General features: G+C 31.5%; 1 protein-coding gene across 1 annotated transcript; it reads left to right on the forward strand.

The window, feature by feature from the left end:
* The first annotated feature begins 831 nt into the window (after positions 1–831).
* On the forward strand, positions 832–25,267 carry LOC134261346 (parathyroid hormone/parathyroid hormone-related peptide receptor-like). Its single transcript, XM_062743782.1, has 13 exons — positions 832–996; positions 9,549–9,642; positions 16,656–16,766; positions 17,669–17,787; positions 18,435–18,535; positions 18,858–19,041; positions 19,370–19,532; positions 20,500–20,560; positions 20,696–20,765; positions 20,861–20,961; positions 22,503–22,629; positions 23,045–23,086; positions 23,878–25,267. Exons 1-13 carry the CDS (start codon positions 925–927, stop codon positions 23,998–24,000), a joined length of 1,368 nt encoding a protein of 455 aa, XP_062599766.1. The 5' UTR covers positions 832–924; the 3' UTR covers positions 24,001–25,267.
* The last annotated feature ends 280 nt before the right edge of the window (positions 25,268–25,547 follow it).

The raw sequence follows: 25,547 nt of genomic DNA on the forward strand, positions 1-25,547 counted from the left end.
TTCATAACCCTAAGAATAAAGCAAGAGACGAAATAGATGACACACAACAATCATCAACAGCTAGTGCTAAGGTATTTCATTTGTTTTATACTTATCTTATGACAAGTAAAACGAAGCATAATTTTAATTGTGTTCACTCTAGAAATATTTTAAAACCTGTGAATATGAAAATAAATAACAATAAATTGATATAATTTGGAAATTTTTTTTTAAATTAAATCTAAATGATTTCAAAGGTCACAAAGATTAAAACCCTTATATAATTGCAATAAGCCTTTTGAAAATAAAAACAAGTATCTAAGCTGATTTTCACAGAGACTACAAAGGCTTTTAACTTGCACTTGACAATATTTATCAATAACCAGTGTTGGCTATTACCTACGACGATAAGAGCAATCCCCCTTTTATTAATCTGTATCGAACACTCTCTGGAGGTTATAAGCTACTCACTTTATGACGAGGAGACACTTCTCTCCTAATGCCGTGATTTGGAAGTCGCTAGCTTCGGTTTAGTCAGCCTATCTTATAAGTTAATACCCTGTTATCGTCGACATCTGACGGGGATGACAGCTACAGTTGCTGCTTCATTTGAAATAAATACCTAAATAGTTGCATGAAGGCCAGCTTTTGTAACAGTGTATAGTATTTATTCTGCCATAAAACAGCAAAAGAACGCTCGTGATTATTTCATAAAATTTGATTTTACAGCCATTATTTGAATCTCATTAGGAGCGGGGTGGAATACCATTAGTACAGTTGAACATTGTCTGTGAGTGTGGACTCCGAGGGCGTTCATCACTGCAGGGGTCGGGAATATGACAACCATACATCACAACATCATTTACGGCAGGTCGTAAAATTTTGACGATCCCGTCACCGAATTGTTAAACAATTGAACTATATAATTTGGAAGCCGACCTCACCATGGATATGGATGTCACAACTTCTGGATACACTAACAGGACGGACGGTATGCTTTTCCCGACGGAAGAAAAGGTAGGGAGGCTTCATTATTTTTTTAATTGTTGTTTCCTCTTTATTATTTTTATGACATGGAATAGGGGATAAGTACGAAAAAATAGATTTATTGATCACTGTTTGTTTATCTTTATATTTTGCTTATTATCATGCTCTTTTGAGTGACACATTTTTTATAAAATATTTTTATTTTTGAAAAACGAAAGCGAAGGAGAACATTTCTAATTTTTAAATTGTTATTAATTTTCAATCGTTTAATTGCATGTAATATTTAAAACACGACGTGATTTATGCATACTTCATTAGTATGTGTGCAATTTAACAGTTAACAATTTATAGGTAGAATACAGATTGTTAATGGAGGCAAATATATATCAATTTAATGGAGGTCATGGTCTGTCACCGATGTTGTTTTAATCACATTTTGGTGGCATTTATTGAATGGGAATGGAAGTGATTTACAAATATACCAATGATACTTGTTTCCAAAGATCGCTTTCCTTAATACAATATACTCCATTTTGTATTCCAAAGAAATGGTGTGCCTCTAATAGATGACGAGATCAGATCAATTTAACACTGGACTCTATTACATTATTCGACTTTTCCCAGTTTATAGAAGTAGAACACATAAATGTGGAACTGCATAAAATATTTACAAGAAATTTCAAGAAATGGATTGAAACATGATAAATGCCAGGATAAAGTTAACAATATTGAAAAAAAGATATATTGAAAAGGAATTCAATGTATTCTCCTAAAATATATCAAAATCAACCACACATACTCTCTCTCTCTCTGTCTCAGATTCCCTACATATAAATATTTAGCTAATTTTAATTTGTTAAAACTTAAGTTTAATAAGTTATTTTATTAGTTTAAGGATAAAAATAATGATTTAAAAAATTGCTCTACAAAGTAAAAAAAAACAGCAACAATGCTTTGCTCATATCGCAATTACATTTTTTAATAAAATACTAACAGAAGTGAATTTCATGCATCTGGGTGTCTATAGGTGATAATGACTTTTAAGGACACCATGGGCATTCCCTCCAACAAAAATTATTTTGATAATTTAATTTTTAACTCTCATAGGGAATAAGCTTCTTTATCAGTGAACTCTAAGGATAATAATCAGTAATCATGTTCAATAATCCATTTAAACAATACAAAATAGAGTAGAAGAAACAGGGGCCAAACAAAGTTTCCATTAAAAATTGAGCATCCTCTATCGAGCAGTTATACCCCAATAACATCTTAACATGTAAACATATATAGCACACTTGGGGCAATGCTAGATGTTATTCTAATGCATTGCAAGGCATTGCTTTAAATCAAATTAATGTTAGTTAAAATGCATGAAAAATCTACGTTAGATAAAATGGTAATGCAATTGCATTACCTTCTGAAATCCAGAATGATACAGGCATTGCAAGCAATACAATGCATTATTTTCTATAAATGTTACGAAGTCTTTTATGATAGACAGAAAAGTCACATTCTGTAAGAAACTTCAAGGGTTTCATCTCATGAGACAGAAAAAGTATTCAAAATATTTACTGTGAATTATATATAAATAATGTTGATAATCAAATACAAAAAAAAACATTTATCAATTTTAGAGAGGTGGTGGTGTTTATAAAAATTAAAATATTAAAATAGTTTCAGAATTTTTCAAATTCTATATTTGAAAACACAAACCATAATGGTAACGATGATAAATTACTTTACAAAGTAGGCCTAATAGTAATGTTATAGATATCTCTTAGATATTAGAGTAACGACAATGATACATTTACTGCCAACTTCTAGAAGAAGAGGAAATGTAATGCATTCCTTAGTGTAATTCACCAGAAGCCTGGAACATATCATTCAAACTTTGTACATTATTTTTTGCATTTTGCACCCCTCCCGTTTGTTAACTTCTTTGTATATAAAGCATTCACAGTGAAGATTCATATAATACATGAATGTCATATATGTTGTTTTTTGAAATGAACTTGTATTAGTATTAACCAAAGAAAAAAAAATCTTAAACACCTACGAACTCACATACTTAGTAGTGGTTGTTCATGTGAAAAAATTTAATACGTTTGTTTTACTGAATTATTCACATGAGGTATATTTAAGCATATTCATATTTTGGGATGTCTTCGGTCCTATAACACACCTGGCCGTGCCGACAAAATTAATACCGCGCGTTAGCGCGGTATGATAATTTGTCGGCACGGCCAGGTTTATAGGACCGAAGACATCCCAAAATATGAATTCAATACTTATATTTACATTCTCTAATTTTTCCTCTTCATGATTGTTTATTTCGGTAATCTTTGATGTGAATTTAGCGACTTTCAAAACTAATGTGTTTTATAGACGTAAGAGCCGTTTGTGACGTTTGTGACGTCGTAAAGTTAAATAACGCAAACGAACATTGCGAGGAAAAAAGTGACAAATTAATTTTAAATGCACATTTGTTGTATTTTTACGTTAATTCAACAGGGTTAATTTCTTAAAATTAAATTGTGTCAAACAATGTACATTTTGGTGTTCATAAAGTATTGAAAATACATATAGTTCCTACTGTGTATTCTAACGAGCGGTGACAAGGTTTTGCGTGTATTATAGAGATTTGAACGTCATGGATTTCTAATGGATTATATAAAGAAAATTACACTGAATGTAAATATATGTAGTTATATTTAAAGAAATGTTGTTCAGCATATATGTTTTTGTTTATGTTTAACTTGAGTTTATTTCCCACAAAGTTATTATGTAAAATTGCGTATAATAATAGTTTTTTTTAAGGACCAAAACAATATTCCATTTAAAATTCAAAGGAAAAAACACAGTTGTCCTGTTTATATGAACGAGAAAGCCCACAGAAGTGCCATAAACGAAACTGCTTTTTCAGCAATATTTCCCTAAAACAACGTTAAGGTATACTCAATAAATTTCTAAGTTTAGGTATCAAAAAAATTATACTTAAAATTTCTCAGATAAGTTCTCAGGCTCTAAACCCTTAAGTTACCTCTTTCTGCTCGTAGAAGAGGTCTTTTAATTCAGCTTATGGTTAATATCAAATTTCCGTTGAAAGACCCTGCACAAGTGATTGATGTGACATTCCAGTGCATGTTAAGTTCAAATAAGAGCGATTTTATTGTTATCTGAAACTGTATTCCGAATAAGACATAAAATCTTTTCTCAGTAAGTATGTTTTACTGCCGAGTTCGCCATACATTTGATTTCCCTGCTGCTGCAGATTCATAGAAGTTTCAATTTTCTGATTGCTGTTTGACTTCATAGAAAACCAATGTTACTAATTCAATTAAATACAACATGTAAATTTGCATACCTTTTCATTTGTCTTCTACACCATAAAAACAACAAAATTTGAATGTGGAATGTTTTAGTCGTTTCTATTGACAATACCGGTATGTAACTATGTAAATTTACAGAACATTCCTTACTGAAATCACAGTGAGTGCTTATTGTGCTCCATATTAGCAAAATTTATTACAAAAAAACATCTGAACTTCCCAGCAATATACCTTCATCACCTTCAACACCTGCAATGAACAAGAGCGTGCTCTACATATGAACAATTTCTAAAACGAGGTAAATTAGAAACAAACAAATTGATGAAACATGAGTATCAACAGCCTCCTTTAAAATCATCCTTTAGTAAATTCTATGATCGATGCAATGACCTTGTCAGCAAATACAATTTATAATTGTGTCAAATGCTGACTAACGTTTTTCATACTGATTGTTGGACCATTATTTACACACTGTATTGACGACGGATTTTCCCTAATTTCCCGATCATGACACGGAGCACATGACGGGTGTGATCGGTCGGCATGGGATGCTTACTCCTTCATGGGATCTGATCCCACCTCTGATGTTTTGAAGGTCCGTGTTTGTTCTGCACCTATTTTGTATTATTTCATGGACTTTTGGTCTTGAATACTGTTCGTTATCTACGAAAGCCCAGAAGGCTCATTTGAGATTCGAGGTTCGAAATACGAAATTCAAGATTCGAAATACGAAATTCGAAATTCGAGATTCAAAATTCGAATATCAACAGATTAACCAATCTTTTAAAATCGATTATCCTTTAAATTCTTTGAAACCGTTTAATGCATTTATAACAATGAGTCATTTGATTAAATTACAATGCAAGAAAGAGTATTATATATATTAGGAAATTTTATAATTGTGTCAATTTATATGCTTCTTAAATATTGAATAGAATACATATATCAGGAGTATATATATTTTGTATCGTCTATTTTGTTTACGCTGTTGATGACATATAAATAAAGTTATAAATAAGTGACATGTGTCTAAAGATTAACAAATAACCCCACCCCTACCCACCCCACCTGCTTATTTTTCCAAACACACACTTTGTAAAACTTTGACGTAGTATTGAAAAACAAAAATCGAGTTATTTTTCCTGATAGAGTAAATACATAAAAAATAAGTTTTTATCTTCATCTAAGGCTTTGATTTCTTGAATTAATTAAAAATATATATATACATTGACAATATGAATTAAAATAAAGCATATGTATAACGATTATAGCGTTATGGTTTTAAATTTTAGTTTCTGACCATACCGTTTGTGACCAAAGACTAAATTATACTTGTGAAACCTTATAACGCTACAGTTCGATTCAGCAGCCAAGCTCACTGCACAAATGTACCCTTTAAAAATGTAATGAAATATATACCCTTGAATTACTGTGCAGTGTTGAGACGATTCATAATACTTGTATTTCATATCTAACCAGAATCACCTCTGATGTTTTGAAGGTCCGATAACACCATATAATATTCCATATATACGTATTTACTATTTTGTTTAACGAGAAAAATAAAAATATATATGTATTTTTCAAAATGTAATCAAATTTTATTTTTTATTTCGTTTTAATACATAAAACATTTTATCTTGCATTATCATTTTAGCAAATGACCCATTTGTTATAGATATATTCAACGATTTCTTGATAGTAAAAACATAACAAAGGGGAGTAATCAAAAGTTGAACCCGCGTTGAATTTCTCGAATTTCATATATTGAATCATTACATGAAAGGAGTAATTCTCATGCTGTGACATTGAATTCGAAATTTTAATATGTAGACTTTTATTATCAATGGTTAATTTTCATTTTCATTGCTGCCACAATTTAAAAAATCTCATTAATCATAAAACCTTATACTATAATATGTTACTTTTTCCTCCAAGGCACTGATCCCGCCTCTAGAATTATAGGGGCCTGTGTTTATGCCCTCTTAACAGATTTGAAAAGTGATTTTTTTTTCAACTTTTCTATCATATATGTCCTTATAAATATAACCTGAAGAATATATAATTCCTACAAGAAGGATATGGAGATAACGAACAGTATTCAATCTCAAAGTCCATTAAACAATATACAAAATAAGAGTTATGAGCAAACACGGACCAGTAATAACAAACGAAACATCAGTTTATATTTATATCTGTTTAAGTTTCATTTGATATGCAATATTTTAATCTTTATACGAATAATTTATAAAAAAAAAGACAGGCCTAATGACACAACAATTTGGTTTAAGGTCAATTTTCTTTCTGTCTTGGAATAATGACCTTGTTTGTAAATGCAATCAGTCGATAACATTAAAACGTACCACTTTTGAATAATTTAAATAAGCATTCCACGTGATAACATGATTTCCAGACTTTTTGACATCATAGACAGTTGTTCCTTCAATAAACAAATGGAACCCCGTTATAAGCAGGCCTATTTTGTAAATATATGAAGCAGAAATAACCAAAAAAACTTCTACTATAGAAAATACTTTGAAGACTGCGGCCTTCAAATCGACATTTTAAAAAAAAATTCGACTATGTACTATCAGTTAACAATGTTTACCTCTATTTGTATGTCTACCCGTTGACTCAATATATCCCACTGACCGTGAAATAAAAGATTCCACAGCGTCTGACACATTTATTTGATATTCTGACATTATACCAGAAAAAGACGTTAATGTAACATACCAACAAATCTTCATGAAATTTCCTTACTTATGCAGCTTACTTATGTAGCAATATACCCTTATTACTTGCATCTGGGACTATACTCTCTCAGCTGATTCAATGCGCAATAGCATGCTCTGAAATAATTATGCAATTTCTTAAATGATGCAAACGATTGACAAACAAGTTTAAAGTTAGTTTGCAAGTTTTATATTTGATACAACATGTACAATGACCTGTTAGCAAATACAATCTCTCATTTAGTCAAATGCTGACTAATGTTTTCATATTAATTGTCAGGCTGTTATTACCCACCAAACTGTATACGAATTTTCCCCCCTTTCCCGATCATATCAAGACGTATACGGCAAATGATGCTCACTGCTCTATGGATCTTGAACCCACCTCTGATGTTTATGAATGTCAATGTTTAATCTGCTTCCGATGTATTTTGTCTAAATTGACTTAAAGCTTGAATATTGTTATATCCATATTTCATTGTACAGCTGTCAAAAGATTTTTTCCGACCTTGACATGTAGCATGTTTAAAAGAAAGTGTTCCCTTAAATTAATCCTTGCTCAGCTGTGAACATATTTCCATCTCCTGTAGTTTCAAAGATATATAAACATCTTACGACAAGAAAAAAAAGAAAGAAAGAATTAAATTCCCAAAAGTTTGCTTTAAAAGTCTTGATCAGTTTGAACAAATGGAAGTGTTACTTGAAAAGAACGCCAATTTCTTTAGTTCAAAATAGCTTTGTTTCCTCGAAGATATGTATTTTATATGATAATACTATCACTTTTCATTTTCATAAAAATTGAAATTACGTTAATTGTTTCTATACTGAACTGAGAATGCACTAACAATAAGAAAGGGTTCACAACATAAAATGAAAAAAAATATTAAGTATATAAAAATGATATATAACGCCCCACATGATACATTCATATAAGAAACATAATAAGGGGATGCTTATAGAGTAGAAAATCAAATTGTTAACTAATATTTTTAAAATAAATTCGATATTTCTCATATTTTTGTTTAGAGACGCTAATGGTCAACAATGGAGCTCTATGATAAACGTAATGACTTCAACTTTTTAATCGTCAGCTTCTCTTACTTATGCAGCAATATACCTTCCTCACCTGCATACGGAGTTTATATATCTCAGTTGATTCTATACGCACGAGCACGTTCTACGTACAAACAAGTTCTAAAACAACTCACGTTATTGTCAAGTTAATGAAAGGAAATCAAGAATCTTGTTTTAAGCCATCATTTTATAAGTTCTTTTATAGTCGATGCAATAATCCAGTACTAAAAAAATGTTTTACCAGTACGTCGCACTGGATGAATTGTTACACAGCCATAAAATCTTTGATAATCAAACGTTGTAAACAAAATTTGCCATGAAATTACCCTTTCTATTTTTACTTTTGCCAGAAATTTTAATTCGATTATATAAGATTTTTGTTTAAATATTAAGAAAAAACAAATTGTGTATATTGCCGATCAAAAAGAAAGCTATCGAAGTCTTTATCTATTTGAAACTAGATTTCGACACATATATTCAGTTCATTCGCATACCTTCTTAATATTTCAAGTGTTCCCTATAAATAATTTTTTCTTGTCATCTGGCTATTTTTTATTTTAAAATTATTCCGAACTTTTTTTCAAAAATTACTTAGATAATCCTTCCTCTTTTACATAAATATTGGATATCATGATTCAGTATAAGTGTTGAGGAGAAACGTCATTGCAACTTCGCTAAATTCTTTGCGTGCAGCGATAAACAAAACGCAACGATGTGTGTATGTTCATGCTCTTTTTGTATTGCATATATCTAAATAAAATTTGGGGGTAAAAATCAAAATAAGTAGGGAATATGGTATAGTATGCATAATATATATTTTTATGAAAACGTTTAATTATTACAGATTTTTTTTTTAGCAGTTATGACTTTACTTTTGCATCAACCCTCTTATGTCCAATTTTAGAAGCTAAATTACCCAAAGTACAAACTTATTTTTATTTTGATCAGATTTTTTCTGTTCCGGCTTTTTGTGTTAAATGGATAAAGAATATTAGAATGCCCAAGACAGTCAAGGTCTGATACAGATTAAAACTCAGATAATGCGTGATAATAAAATAATGATCCAGTTTTATTGTTCCAGAAACACGAAGCACAAATTGAACTTGCCAGAGGACCAAAGTCTTGACAGATTAAGTCATATATCCTCGAAATAATGCGATATCGTCAATCACCCACTTGAAAATTATACAGGGTCCTCATTTTATATCCATCATTAAAAGAAGTTTTTGGATTTCTACATGACTATCCGCCCTTCTTGCTTATTTTTACATCATATGCACTCAAATCATGGGTAGTTGAAGAAGAATTTCTATGATAAAATGACAATTTTCATATGTACTGATGAAAAATCATGACTCATAATATTACATACTGCAATGAGTGACTATTATGGATTTTAAGGGGGCTTAGATGTATTGATATCTGTTTTTAAAATTAATTTCAGGAATACAGAGTGTCATTCCAAGAACAAATGAAGAGAAGGAGGGAAGCAGAAACAAAGTGTAAATTATTGATCCAGCAGTTCAGGCCAACTGCAGGTAATTTAGCAACAGACACTAAATGATAATTCTAATGCATTTATGCAGATCTAAAACACATAAGAAAAGAAGTAATGAGTAATTTAAATAAGCTCACCTGAATAAATCAAAATTTTCAACAATTCAGGTGTGTGTAAAACATATGGAGCTATTGAACAGTATACAAAATCAGAAGTACATAAAACAATACAAAATAGGAGCAGAGCAAACATGGACCTCCGAAACATCGGAGGTGGGATGAGGTTTCATGGAGTAGTGAGCATCCCCTGCCGTGTGCTCCTTGTCATGATCAGGAAATAACGGAAAAATTCGTCAATTCAGTGTATAAATAATGTACTCACACTTAGTATGAAAAACGTCAGTCAACATTTGACTCAGTGATAAACTGTATTTGCTGACAAGGTCGTTGTATCGACCATAGAACTTACGAAATGATGACTTTAAACGAGCCTGCTAAAATTCTTGTTTTATCAAGCTGTTTGTCAATAATTTACCATGTTTTAGAAATTGTTCATACGTAGAGCATACTCCTGCGTATCGAATCGACTGAGATATATAAACTCCGTATGCAGGTGATGAAGGTATATTGTTGCATAAGTAAGGGAAGTTGACGATAGAAAAGTTTAAGTCATCACCTTTATCATAGAACTTGGTTGTTAGATTAACATTAACGTCTTTTTCAAGTAAAATATCCAAATACAAAACAGATGTGTCAGATTCTGTGCTGTCTTTTATTTCAAGCTCACCAGGATATATCGTATCGACATAAGAATGAAAATTATCATTGTTAATTGACAATACGTCGTCGATATATCTAAATTTCGAGTGTGCTCGTCAATAGGGAATGCTCATTTCTGCTTGATACCTTATCAAAATAATCATCTATGGTGACGACCGATGATTAACCATACTAGAATATCTATTAATGATGATCCTAGGAAGATGAAAAAAGTGTACCATCAAGTAATTTCTGTTGACCAGCGACGTTTGATCAGCCGGACCAAAAGTTTCATTCGTGCTGGACCACACTAAAATAGTTATTGATGTTGATCATGGGCAGGTGAATAACCCCACTAAAAAGTTGATCATGGGCAGGTGAATAACCACACTAAAAAGTTATTTATGTTGATCTTGGGCAGGTGAATAATCGTACCAAATAGTCATACATGTTGATCCGAGACAACATCGGTAAACAACCCTAAGCAATATATTATACCTTTTGCTTTAACTATCAAAGATAAATAATAAGAGCGGGCATCAAACATCAGATTGATCAATTATTTACGAAGACTTTTTATCATTTTAGGTGTAAAAAATTAAAGTAAGTCTTTAATTAAATATTTGTTTCTTTAATAACAATATCAGTTATTCAATGTAAATAGATAAAAGACTAGTTAATTGTTTGGTGGGTGTAATATATGCGTAGCTATACTGAGCACTCTTGAACTTGGGAACAAAGTGGCAATATGCGTTTAGGTCTTGTGTGATATTAGATTTAAGTTGTATAAGAAGTATTATAGAAGATGGCTGTAGTGTTAGTATTATCTGTTATAACAGTTTTCTAACAGTTAAATTTGTCACCATTATTTGTGTATATCTCTGTACTCGATTGCAATATTGTGAGGAGATTAAAGCATTCAGCTCTTTTCAGCAACTTTCGTTTTGCGCAGGTAACACCCGTAACCACGTTGACTGTATAATCTGAAAGACATTGCCTTAGACAGGAAAAAGATAGAATTATAAATGGAAAAGGCAATCCATCTGAAAAAAAGATTAAATTAAATATGAATGTGCACCACACTGCTGAGATAAAAATACATCTATCGTGATTCTATGGTATTGTGGTTTCGTAAAGTTAATCAGATGTAACAATCATACTAAATTCACTAGACACTTCTTAATTATATATTTTTAATATAAATAAAGAAGCTGTTTTATTTTTATCTTAACATTTAATTTTGTTCCTTTTTAAGTTGTATTTAGAGAAATCTGTTTTCCATTATTCTGAGGTATTGTGCTTTTTGCTTTTTAATAACGATTATTTTTTTTTTAGTAAGAACGGTTTTGATGGTCATATTTTGACATTTCTTGATTGGTTTTTTAAAAAGACAAACAAAAAACCCTATTCTATTCCAAACTTAAAGAAAAGTATTCTTTGTTAATCTAAGCAAATTATTAAATTGCCTTCATGCTTTTTCTTAAATTTTCATTTTAAGAAAGTTATTGCCTTTAGCCACAAAGAGTGGCTGCTTTTTTGTCAGTGGGGTACTTTGTGATTACATCGAATATATCATATGTTGATGCAGTGATTAAAATGAATACCGGAAAACTAATTTTAAAAAGTTATAAACGAAGCACAAGAATGATGTTCCAATCATATTGAATCTGATGATATAATGAACACTGAGTGAAATCATGTTTGACTATAAGTATGACTAAATGTTTGACTAAAGGTGTAACTTAATATATGACTATATAATATGACAGTGTATCTATATGTTATTTTTGACTGGATGTTTGATCATATGAATGACTCTATGAATAGCTAAATATGTTTGACTATAATTATGTCTATAACTATATGTTTGACTATATGTATAACTTAAGAACTGGGGTTTCCATTGCGTATTATTTCGCGCATCATAGTGAAATGAAGCGTATTTACTGTTTTCTAGCATTTTTTTTCACTTAATTAAAAAAATTAACCCAATTTTAGAAATAACAGGTTGAAAATTTTAATTACAATTTTATATAACTGATTTTAAAAACGATTTTTCAGCTAATATATACGTAGATTGAGGTCTAAATAGTATTTTTGACGCTATGATAACTTGAAGCTCTTAAAGAAGGGGTAACAAATATGTTATAAAAGAAAATGTATTTAATATATGCTCTTGAAATTTAAAATATAAGAATTTGAGAATCTTTCCATCGTTTTTACTATTTTTTGTATAAATCCTTTTTATCCATCATATTTTGTTGTACTCTATAAAATAAGGAAAATTCTTTTATTTTTGGCATTTCGAAATGCCCTTCAGGAAACAAAACAGTACAATTTTTTTTCTTACATGTAATGTACAATATATATGGTGGCATATTTATGCCATACACATAATTTTTTGTTAACATATCATATCATGTCAAATTAAGATAACTATCTCGTCAAATCATGATTATGGTGGCATATTTATGCCATCCACATAATTTTTTGTTAACATAAGATATCGCGTCAAGTCAAGATAACAATCGTATCAAGTCATGATAACTTTCTGATTAGTCGTCAAACACTGACTTTTATCTTGTACAGTCAAGACAAGCTATCGTATTTTTGCGATAGCTATCTCGACAAAACGCGATAATTTATCTTGTATCGCGATTAAAAGTTAACTCATCATGTCAACATAGCTATTGCAACAAAAATAGTGATAGCTTAACTTGACTTGGCTAGATATAAAGTCGGTGTTTGTTGACAAACCAGAAAGTTATCATGACTTGACGAGATAGTTATCTTGACTTGATATGATATGCTATGTTGACAAAAAATTATGTGGATGGCACCATACATAATAACTTTCAGGTTTGTCGACAAACATCGACTTTATATCTTGTCCAGTCAAGATAAGATATCGCATTTGTTGCAATAGCTATTTTATTCATGATGCAAGGTAAGTTATCTCGTCATGTCAAGGAAGCTATCGCAACAAATGTGATATCTTATCTTGACTGGACAAGATACAAATTCGATTTTGTTGACAAACTAGAAAGTTATCATGACTTGACGAGATAGTTATCTTGACTTGGCATGGTATGCTATGTTAACAAAAAGTTATGTGGATGGCATAAATATGCCACCATAAATATAGTATAACTCATCATATTATATAATATTTTTGAGCAAAACGTCTCTTGTAGTATTTTTATAATTTGCTTCAAAGTGAGAACAAATCACACTTTCTTACATAATCCTATTGTTAATGTACCTTTATTTTGAGACAGCACTTAAAATACCTGGACGGTAGATTTTCCTTAAACTTGGCATGTACACTGAATTCAATGTAAGATATCAGATATGGTATAAAAATAAAAGAGTTTCTCTGTGTAAGTGCGTTTCCCCATTTGAAACTTCGAAAAATACTTTCTTACATGTTGAACTCAATCTTAAAGTACATAATTGACTATCTGCACTGGTTCATTATCCAGATTTTTTTCTTTCTTTCCCTCATTTAATCACTATGCCCTCTTTCGTAATCATACAGATACGCCTCTCTATCCATGAATCTTTAAATCAGTTTTGAAGCATATCATGACAGAATCTCTTTTTAACAAACCTCGGTAAATGTCAGCCGACTTTGTAGATTTGTAATCATTCCCTGGTTAAGGCTGGTTCGTGTTTTTATAGTGTGTTTTACCGGATTTCTTTCTTCTTTTGTGTCTTTTGTGTTTTAGTTATCTTGTTACGTCACTTACAGACCTTACCTCCAGTTTCTTCCGAAAAAAAATAAACCATTTAGATCTCATGATGGCAAAGTGTACTAAATAACAATTCCTGTAGGTGTTTAACAGCTGTAATTAATTCATTAGGGTAGAACAATTAACACCCTGTAACACCACATGTAAATTTAGCAGCAAAACTTATAATCTCGCTTATTTTAAACAAACATAATTGCACTATTAATTGCCCATGCTTTTCGTGCAAAATATGAATAAAACTTTTTGAGTATTTCGAAAGTAATTTGGTATCATTGATTCAATGAGGAATTCAGATGGAAAAAAAACTAGGTAATATACTGCCAGCAGTCTGTAAAACAATACTGTGATCTCCCATTAGAAATTCATCTGCACTCAACAAACGCATGTTATGATGTATCATAACAAACACTGATTTGTGTGTCAAAGGGCATCAAACGATAAATTTACTGCCGCTAAATCGATACAAAGAACACATCCCGTACACCGGGGAGACGAAGTTTTATTGGTTTCTTTGTTACTGGAATTTGTTTTATTTTATTTACTGACAAAGATAATTGATGATGCTCCCTTACTTCCGTAACTCAGGATATCTCTGTACTTTTAGGGACAGTAGAAAGAAATAAAATAAATCCTAGGACCGTAAATATGTATTAAAATCATATTTATCAGAAAATCAAAAAATTCTCTCGCAAAGGAAAGCATTAAGTAGTTTAAGAAACTCATAGAATAAATACTTTTACTCTTTTCACTAATATTATTCTATATTGGGAAATAGTTATAAAAAGTTATATTTTCAAAAATTAAATTTCAAGATTAAACTTGAAATTGTACATTTAGTACGAAATTCTACTGTCTGTATATCGAAATTTAAGACATTTTCTAAAATATTAACACTTTATTTATCAATAATTCCGTGTATAGCAACCCTAATAAAATCGATAAAAATATATGAACGATAAGCAAGAGCATTCTCTACGTATGAATAATTTCTAGAACGGAGTAAATTATTGACAAATAAGTTGATGAAACAAGAATTTCAGTTGTCTCGTTTAAAGTCATCATTTCGTAAGTTCTATGGTCGATACAATGACCTTGTCAGCAAGTACAATTTATCATTGAGTCAAATGCTGACTGACGTTTTACATACTAATCGTTAGTCCATTATTTAAATATACACTGAATTGACGAAGGATTTTTCCGCTTTTTCCCGATTATGGCAAGTTACACATGGTGGGTGTGATCAGCGGGCTGGGTATGCTTATATAACTCTCCCATGGCATCTCATCCCACCTCTGATGTTTTTGAGGTCCAAGTTTGCTATGCTACTATTTTGTATTGCTTTATGGACTTTGATATTAAATACTGTTCGTTATCTCCATATCCTTCATGTACATGTACATTAATATTTTAATGTCAAAATGAAGTATGTTAAAATCAGGAACATAATATGTAAATGTAACGAACAGAGATCACAATCTGAAGCAACCGTGTGCTCCTAGTCATGATTTGGAAATAACGGAATAGTCCTACGATTTGTATGTATGCATTAGGTATGTTTATAATGACCTAAAGAGTTAAATGAAAAACTTCGGTCTGTCAGAATTGAACTTAATGATAGATTATAATTAACTGACATGGTCGTTGCATAGACCATAGAACTTACGGAAGGATAACTTTGAATGAGACTATTTGTTGAAACAATGTAACTGTTTATGAAACAATGCATTTGGACATACTTAAAAATTATATCATTATTTCAATATCAATCTTTGGTTGAATATTTCTTGCTTATAATTCACGATACTCACAAACTATCCTCTTTCTTAAGTATTTTCTCAATTATTCTATTTTGTAATACGTTAAAATGATGTCATAAGGACAGAGGTAATACTTTAAAATAATGTCTTAAGGACAGATGATACAAACAATTTTTTTCTTTGGAGGAGATTTAGTATCTTGTCACAAGTTAAGAAACGTGGATAATTCTTAGAATTTTTTCTCGTAAGAGCTGGAAAATGAAATAAACTTGGAAAATATCAGTAATATTTCAATGTAACTACAAATATGGACAAAACACACTCAGTAAATGTTTACAAATTTCAGAATATGTTACTTTGGTGCTAAAAGTATAATATAAACTCTAGAAAAATATACCAAGCCAGGTGAATTTTATTAGGGAAATCAAAATAGTAAAAACCAGCCTATGTGATATTGCTGATTTTTTTTTTTGGACATTTTGTTTTTCCTCATTAAATTGTAAACCTTTACTGGGTGCTATTTGTCTATATTTGTTTTTTTATTGAAGTATTCCTGATATTTTCCAAGTCTATTTCATTTTCCAGTTCATAGGAGAAAAAATTCTAAGAATTATCCACTTTTCTAAACTTGTGACATGATATTAAGTCTCCTCCAAAGAAAAAAATGTTTGTATCATCTGTCCTTAAATGTCTTAAATAATAAATTAACCTTTTTTGATAAAGGTGCACAATTTAAAAAAAATGTACTAGGAGTTTTCTTTTATGTTAGTACTTTTTTATTACCAGATTTGACATGCCCGCCAGTGTGGGATCACGTGACTTGTTGGAATGCGACAGAATCCGGTGTCACTGTTACGCAGCCTTGTCCCCATTACATACATAAGTTTCTTTTACACGGTATGTATTTAAAAAGTCTCATACGTTTTATAGTGTTTACTCGTACAAAGTTTGGGGGATACATTTAGTGGGGCTTTTTTTGAGAAATTCAAAATCTACAACTCAAAGCATGAAAAAGGTAAAGAACAACTGACAGAAAAAAATGTTTGATTTCTATACCCGATTATTGTTATTTTGAAATGCAGACCACTTATTGTAAAACGTTTTAATTAATAAAAAAGTGAATAAAATATCATCGTTGATAGCTTTCACTATGTTTATTTCCGTATAAAAATTAAATACTGTGTGTCAGAATCCTGCTGAATGTCCAAGTCAAGATACGTCTTAGGCTTTCAGGCTATTTGGGCATTTCAATTCTTCAGACGTTTTTAATGAAGATATTCTCAATTATCTACGTATTATAGCTCTTCTGGGAAGCATTATAGGTGTGATTTATCGATTTTATGTCTTTTGTATCATTATTTAATCAAGTGAAATATTTTCCCGGTCTGGACGGGGTCTTTTTTACACTAATTGTTCCGTTACGGTTTTCAGTTAAATACAATGCAATTATATTACAAATTCTCAAGTAAGAAAACACCAAATGAGATATAGGTAAGCTTTCTTCCTGTCGTTCAAACCACAAGGACTACGAAAAATCAATATTCACAGGATGCTTAATTTGGTAGAATATGTTTGCTTTAATGAGCTTATACCTGTTGTTGAAGATAAGCTCTGAGAAGAGTTATTATTTACGGCAAAAAAAGAGACACTTTATTAAAATCCTCATATAAGACTGATTACTTCTAATTTAAGACTCTCCAAATGAAATTCTTTCTAAGAAAATAAATTACATTATCAATGCTTCAGAAAATATTATCATCCCTCTCGATTTTCTTTGAGTTATTATTACTCATTTTCAGGATTTGCAAGAAAGACCTGCACAGAGAACGGTACGTGGTTCATCCATCCTATCTACAACAGATCCTGGACTGACTTTACTGGCTGTATACCTCTAGAAAACAGGTGGCAGTCTATAAATGTGAGCACATTTTACTTCTATATATAGAGTGTGTTCGACTGATACCGGTCAGTGAAATGACTTCCGTGTTGTCCAAAAGTACAAGAACCTTTCAATCATTCTATCTTGATCTCTAAGTTTATTTGAGTCTTGCTCTTAAATAAAATTCTGGATATAATTAAGGACAGAAGATCATAAAGAAGATACATAGAGAAAAATCGATTTGAGGGAATTTCTCGTTTTGTAAGCTATCATTTAGCGAAACCAAATTTAACAGAATGGCTAGATCGTCGATACTTTAAAAGTTACCGCAAAGAAGTCTTAATGTATTTAAGTTTTTGGTGCTATTTTTGTTTTACCTTCTCATGCAAAAAGAAAAAAATCGATGAGAAGCTTAAGAAAACGAGAAAGCAAAAGAAAACCTTATAATCGGATAGCATATCTAAATTATATAATTATATCCCAAAACCATGTAATGTCGGTTAGTAATGTACAATATACTAGTATATAGTTACATCTTGAAAATGGTTCGTAATCTTCGCCTTTTACATTTATAAATAAATTGATGAATTAGTAAATATTAAAATATTAAGATATATCACATCCTTTTAAGAATCAAATATGCAGTTAAACATATTCACTTGTGTTTGCCTTTATGTATATTTCAGCCCCATCTGGATCGTATTCAAGTTATGTCTATCGTGGGTTATGCAGTATCGCTCGTGTCTCTACTCGTGGCAGTTGTCGTCCTTCTTCAACTTAGGTACAGGTAAGTTATGACGTCATTACTTAAATTCAAGTGGATAAGTTATGACGTTTCATCAGTCCAAAAAAAAAGTTCTAAGTATGTTATGGCGTCAATGCATAAAAAAAAATTTACCTAAAAATAACTACTAACAAAGAAGATTATGATATACAATTTACTGAAGTAGTTGGAAATCTCAGCTTTATTTTAGAAACCTTTCTCTACCCATGAAAACAAATTTTATGCATGCAGAACTCATTTAAAATAATTATTTTTTAAAACCTCTCAGAAGTTATAGCAATGGTTGTAATTTGATTGTATTTACTTTTCATTTCATCTCTGACAGAGCCATATTGAATTGTAAAAGAACTCGATCGAAGATTACCACACTGCATATCAACATGTTCCTAAGCTATATATTACGAGCAGCTGCTTCACTACTCAAGGACTACTTTCTGGTGGATGGATTTGCCCTCCCCAAAGATATTCTACACAATGGAGAACTGTTAGGGCTCAAGGACGATGGACCGGTGAGGTCATAAATATCATGTTGTTTTATAAAACGTTGACATGAAAACCCATTTTATGACAGTTTAGGAGGAAAAGCTCTCAGTAAATTGTTGACATGATTGTCATAATATAGGAGACATGTCTGTAAACATGTATCATAAATCTAGAAATACTGTAATTTAAATATTTCTAATTCAAAATTAATTTGATTCGAATAACCACATTGGAACAAAATGATTTTGTTTCTTGCAGTCAAAATATTCTCTCTCTCTCTCTCTCTCTCTCTCTCTCTCTCTCTCTCTCTCTCTTCTTCAGTTCTATATTGATATACTTTCTATCTACCTGCAGCACTGGGAATGTAAACTCCTCGTGACCTTCTTCATCTACACACTAGTGGCCAGTACTTTCTGGCTTACAATGGATGCCCATGTTCTGAGAAAACTCATCGATAAAGATCCCTGGTACCTTGAAAAGAAAAGATATACACGCCTGCACATTGCCATAGGATGGGGTAAGAGAAATTGAAAGTAATAATATCAATAGAGAAAAGATTAAGATATATACCCATGCACTTTGCCATATGATGGGGTAAGGGGGCTAAAAGTAAAGGCGTCGATAGAGAAAAGATGTACATGCCTTCACTTTACTACATAATAGAATAAGGAAACTAAAATGAAATGAAAAATACAGATTGTATATATCTACGATCTACGTATAAACAATTTCTAAAATGAGGTAGATTATTGACAAACAAGTTGATGAAACAAAAATATCAGCAGTCTCGTTTAAAGTCATCATTTCGTAAGTTCTATGGTCGATACAATGACCTTGTCAGTAAAAACAATTCATCATTAGTCAAATGCTGACTGATGTTTTTCATACTAAGTGTTTGTCCATTATTTATACACTAAATTGACGACGGGTTTTTCCATTATTTCCTGATCATGACACAGAGCGAGTGTGATCGATAGGCAGAGGAAGCTCAATCATCCATGGCACCTGATCTCACCTCTATGTTATGGAGGTCTGTGTTTGCTCAGCTCCTATTTTGTATTGTTTTATGGATCCGTCGACAATTCCGTGTGTAAATAATGGTCTAAGAATTAGTATGAAAAACATCATTCTGCCTTTGACTTACCGGTAATGATATATTGTATTCGTTGGCACGGTCATTGTATCGACCATAGAACTTACGAACTGATGAGTTAGACGAGACTGCTGACATTTTTGTTTAATCTGTTTTTTTTTTGTCAATAATTTACCTCGTTTTATAAAATTTTAATACATAGAGCATATACTAGAGTATCGTAAAAGTAAAATTATCAATACAGATTTACACACCCGCACATTGTCAAAGGTTGAGGAAAGGAAATTAAAAGTTATATCGATAGGGAACATACGTATTATGAACATTTTTTGAATGCAGTAACTGCCGCTTAAAAATCGAAGTTTTATTTTTATTTTATTTTTTTTTGTAGTTGGCCCTTTGGTGATTGTTATTGCATGGGCTCTTTTTCGAACTTTTGCAGAAGATTATCTGTAAGTTAAGTTTTATTTTTCGACTTTTTATTTGATAAGATTGTCTCTGTCGAAATCATCAATCTTAATGTTTTGCATATGGTTTCAGTAAAATAAGACATTTGTTAAGACTTATTTGCATTCATTTCTCTTTAGATGTTGGAATACTAATCCACGACTGTGGACAGTGTGGATTTACAGAGTGCCCATTATCTGCATGAACCTGGTGAGATTGCTTTTGTCGAAATCGTTTTGTCTTCTAAATTTGTGTTGTTCTATGCTTTACTGAATGAACAAATAATAAAAATGTTCTACTTTCAGGCAAATTTCCTGTATTTTAGCAGGATAGTGACGTTTATGTACAAAAGAGTGAGAAGAAATTGTCTGAAAAGGAAAACAAATAATAACAGAGGCACTGTATTGTAAGTATATAGAAATCATTATGATTAACCAAAAACATATATATGACCGCAACACCTGATTTAGTAGACCTTAGTCTTTTATAAAACAAAAAGGCTGTATCTTACTTTTATTTTTGTTCCTGTTTGATAACTGTGTCTGTTTAAATAGGACATATTACTTTATGTTCATTTCTCAGTTTTATATGTGTGGTTGTCTAATTTTCTTGGAGAAACATTAATAGATTCTTAGTTTAATTCCAACCTTATTCTAATTGAAGAGCCTTGCTAAATGAAAATTAAAAATTGCCTATGGCAATCTTTCGAATCAGAAGAAAATTGATAAAGTTAGATCTGTAAGTGGTCTTGGAAATAAAGAGTTTCATATTTTAAAAAAAATGAATTTTCTTTTATTAAAATGTCAATAATGCCACACAATATATATATTGTTTTAAATTAATATACAAGCTAAATTAAAAAATAAATACATCAAAAGTTTCTTCTTACTAAAGAGTATAAATAATTGGCTGAAATTTGAAAATTTTTATAATTGAAATTTTGCCATGAAGAATGAGGTTTCTTGACTATAGAGGGAATAAAAGGATATTCACCCTGAGGTGAAGCACAATAATGATAATGTATGTTGAAGTAGAAAAAAATTAAATATGATAAATGAAATAAGACGCAGCAACTACATGTACATGTATTAATATATTTACTAATGCTAACAACGAATTATTCCAGAATGTTTTATAAATGTTGAAACAAAAGAAAAGATATGTTCATTCTCTGCATTTACTCAATAAATTTATCCTTCATAATAAGACTTATGTAACTCAATGTGGATTTGGTAAAAAAAATTAATTAGAATAGGCGGGTATTTGTGATTATCAGTCTTTAATTTAGCTGCAGATCTGTAGCGTTATGGTTTTATATACATGTATTTGTCTTTGACCATAACGCTACAGATCCCGTAATGCAAAATGGTGCAATTTACGGCGCAATATTTTTTGCGCTCTTTTGGGGAGAATTTCTCCACTCCTAGTATTGGTCAATCAACTACCTTTCACTCCCTTATTCTAGACACATATTGTAGTCAATATGTATATTTTATCCACCTCCCAACCATTTATTATAGTTGTCTCTACAGGCAATAAACTCGCTTGAAGTGAATTTTCAGCAATCTAACAGATAATTTTAATAAAGCGAGTTTATCAAGTGTAGAGACGACTATAAAGGGTTGGGAGATGGATAAAATATACAGATTAATTAAATAATTTGTCTAGAATTAGGGGTTGAAAAGTAGTTGATTGAACGATGCTGGAAAGTAGAGAAATTCTCCCCAAAAGAGCGCAAAAAATATTGCGCCGTAAATTGCACCTTTTTTGCACTACGGGATCTGTAACGTTATGGTCAAAGACAAATATATAAAACCATAACGCTACAGATTTGCAGCTATCTTTAATTAAATTAGTGAGTCTTTGTCGCTATGACCAAGTACATATGTGTATTAATTCTACTTAATTAGTCTGACATATATTGACTGTTATTTTCATTCTCTACAGGAAGATGACCAAGCACATATGCATCTTAATTCCGCTGTTTGGAGTACCGTATATCATCTTTACCATCATGTCATTTTTCTTTGATGTGGCTTACCTGTATGCTGAAATGTTCTTCAGTTCATTTCAGGTAAAAGTAAAAATAGTTTAGAAAAATCAAGAAAAGAATAAAAGTTATGAGAATTTCTATTTACTGGACAAGTTTGTGGGCAGTATTTCACTCTTGATACAATAATATATGCATTGTAATATATATCTTAGCTATTTTACAGCAAAACTCCTGTAAAAATCATTTTCAATAAGATAAAGAAAGATTTTACTTTTGTATTTCAAGGATATAAAATTAGTCTTTCGTCATTTGTTATCAATGAAGACATTTAATGTTCAAATTTATTTTTCACAGAATAACTAAAATGTTTAACTACAGATATATAAGGAACTACAAGGTTTATATGGAAACTAAAAAGAAGCTGGACAAATATTATATTTCGTTTCCTTGCAGGTTTAGGTTTTTCATTTTTAAACTGTTTCTTTCTCTGTTTTAGGGTTTCTTGTTGTCTGTCACGCTATGTTTTACGGATAAAAGAGTAAGTAAAACTTATTTTTGATACACCATTTTCCTACATGGACAATGAAGGATATGGAGATAACGAACAGTATTGAAGATCAAAGTCTATCAAACAATACAAAATAGGAGTAGAGCAAACACGGACCTCCGAAACATCAGAGGTGGGATCAGGTGCCATGGAGGAATGAGCATCCCCTGCTGACCGGTCACACCCGCCGTGTGCTCCTTGTCATGGTCGGGAAATAACGGAAAAAATCCGTCGTCAATTCAATGTATAAATAATGGACTAACAATTAGCATGAAAAACGTCAGTCAGCATATGACTTAATGATAAATTGTATTTGCTGACAAGATCGTTGTATCGACCATAGAACTTACGAAATGATGACTTTAAACGAGACTGCTGATAGTCTTGTTTCATCAACTTGTTTGTCAATAATTTACCTCGTTTTAGAAATTGTTCATACGTAGAGCATGCTCTTGCGTATCGAATCAACTGAGATATATAAACTCCGTATGCAGGTGATGAAGGTATATTGCTGTATAAGTAAGGGAAGTTGACGATAGAAAAGTTAAAGTCATCACATTTATCATATAGCTTGGTTGTTAGATTACCACACAATACACAATGGTTAAGTGATGATGACAATTATTTTAATGAAACGATAAAACTCACTTTTGTTGACTATTTTGACATGTTTAAAAAGTACAAAATGAACAGCACTAACTTAAAATTACATATTAGTATGTTTATAATGCAGTTTTGTTTTGAAAGTAAGCTGTGTGATTAGTAAGATTTCAAATTAACAGGTGGTCCAGGAAGTCCGACAAATTATCTCACGATGTGTTAGCACTCAGCCAAAGAGAACCATCGGTAGAAAGGCGTCCCAGTTCTCCACGACGGGTAAAACTCAGGGCTCAGATGTGTACTAGTGAATGCTAATGTTAAATGTGTACTAGTGACCACAAACATCAGGTGTGTATAAGTGCAAAATCGTATCAGATTTCTACTGGTCAACACAACCATCAGATGGATTCTTGATCAGATGTATATTCATGATAATGAACACTTACGTCAGATAAGGACATTTGAAAACTAATGTCGGTATTGTGTACCAATGAACACTTAAGACAGGCCAACGAACACAACACCTAACGAGTACTAGTTAACAAGTTCGTCAGAATACTAACGGCAGGTACAAATGAACACTAACACCAGACAAGTACTAGTGAACGCGTACGTCATTTGTCTATTAGTGAACATGGGCGCCAGAGCTGTTGCAGGTTCGAATGAACACTAAGGGAACGCGTTATATATCTACTAAGGAATACTAACGTCATATATACAAGTGAATGTTATGGTCGGGTGTCTACTTAGTAAACATAAATATCAGATTGTACTGGTGAATACTAACATTAATTATACACATGTATACTAGAGAACATGCAGGTCAAATCTGGTGAATTCTTCTATCTGAGGTGTGCAATGACTCAAGTGTCCGATGTCTTCTAATGAACACTAACGTCAAGACTACATGTGAATTCTTGTGTCTTCTGAATCATTTCTCTTAATTTATATTTCTCTAATGTCAAGTGTTTACTATGGAGAACTCTCGTGTCTAGGTTGGGTTTTTATTCATAAAACGGCTAAAGATAATGAACAGTGATGGATCTCATAAAAAACTTCAAACAATTCAAATCTATGACATAAATACGCACACCTGGCATTCTAGAGTTTCTATAGCCTCGTTAAGCGGCGTCATTGTCTTTATTAGCAGATCCATCCTATCATTGGGTCGTATTTTGCCTGCTTTGTTTCATATCAATTGTAAAGCCTTTCTTTAGTAACAAATTGAACTACGGAATGCTCTGTCTACCTGGTGAATATATAGAGCTCTCGGCGTTTATGTCAGGTCAGCAGGGGATGCTACCTACCCCATGGCACCTGATCCCACCTCTGTTGTTCTGGTGATCCGTGTTTGCTCTGCTCCTATTTTTTATTGTTTAATGGACTTTTGAGCTCGGATAAATTTCGTTATCTGCACGTATTTAACTACTCCTCCTGGACACCTAATCGCACTCTCAGCCGTCCATGTTTATGCCCCTTCTATTTTGTATCGTTAACAGATCTTTTAAGATCGATCTCTGTCTGTTATCTTCACCTTTTTCCATTTAAGGAAATGAAAATCTATACATTCATATACATACCATAGTATATAATATATATTTTTTTTTTGTCCAAGACAAGTATATATGTATATAGCGTATGGCGGTGTGAAAGCAGTTTAAGATAAGATAATGAATTTAGAAGTGAAACAATAAGTGCAATCCCATCATACATCATACATGATTTTGTACAAAGAAAATAGTAGTAAATAAAGGATATGGAGATAACAAACAGTATTCAATATCAAATTCCATAAAACAATACAAAATAAGAAACAGAGCAAACACGGACCTCCGAAACACCAGAGGTGGGA

The sequence above is a fragment of the Saccostrea cucullata genome, unplaced genomic scaffold (assembly GCF_032062105.1).
Source record: "Saccostrea cucullata isolate Sc308-1 unplaced genomic scaffold, CSIRO_AGI_Scuc_v1 ctg827, whole genome shotgun sequence".
In the NCBI taxonomy this organism is placed as follows: Eukaryota; Metazoa; Mollusca; class Bivalvia; order Ostreida; family Ostreidae; genus Saccostrea; species Saccostrea cuccullata.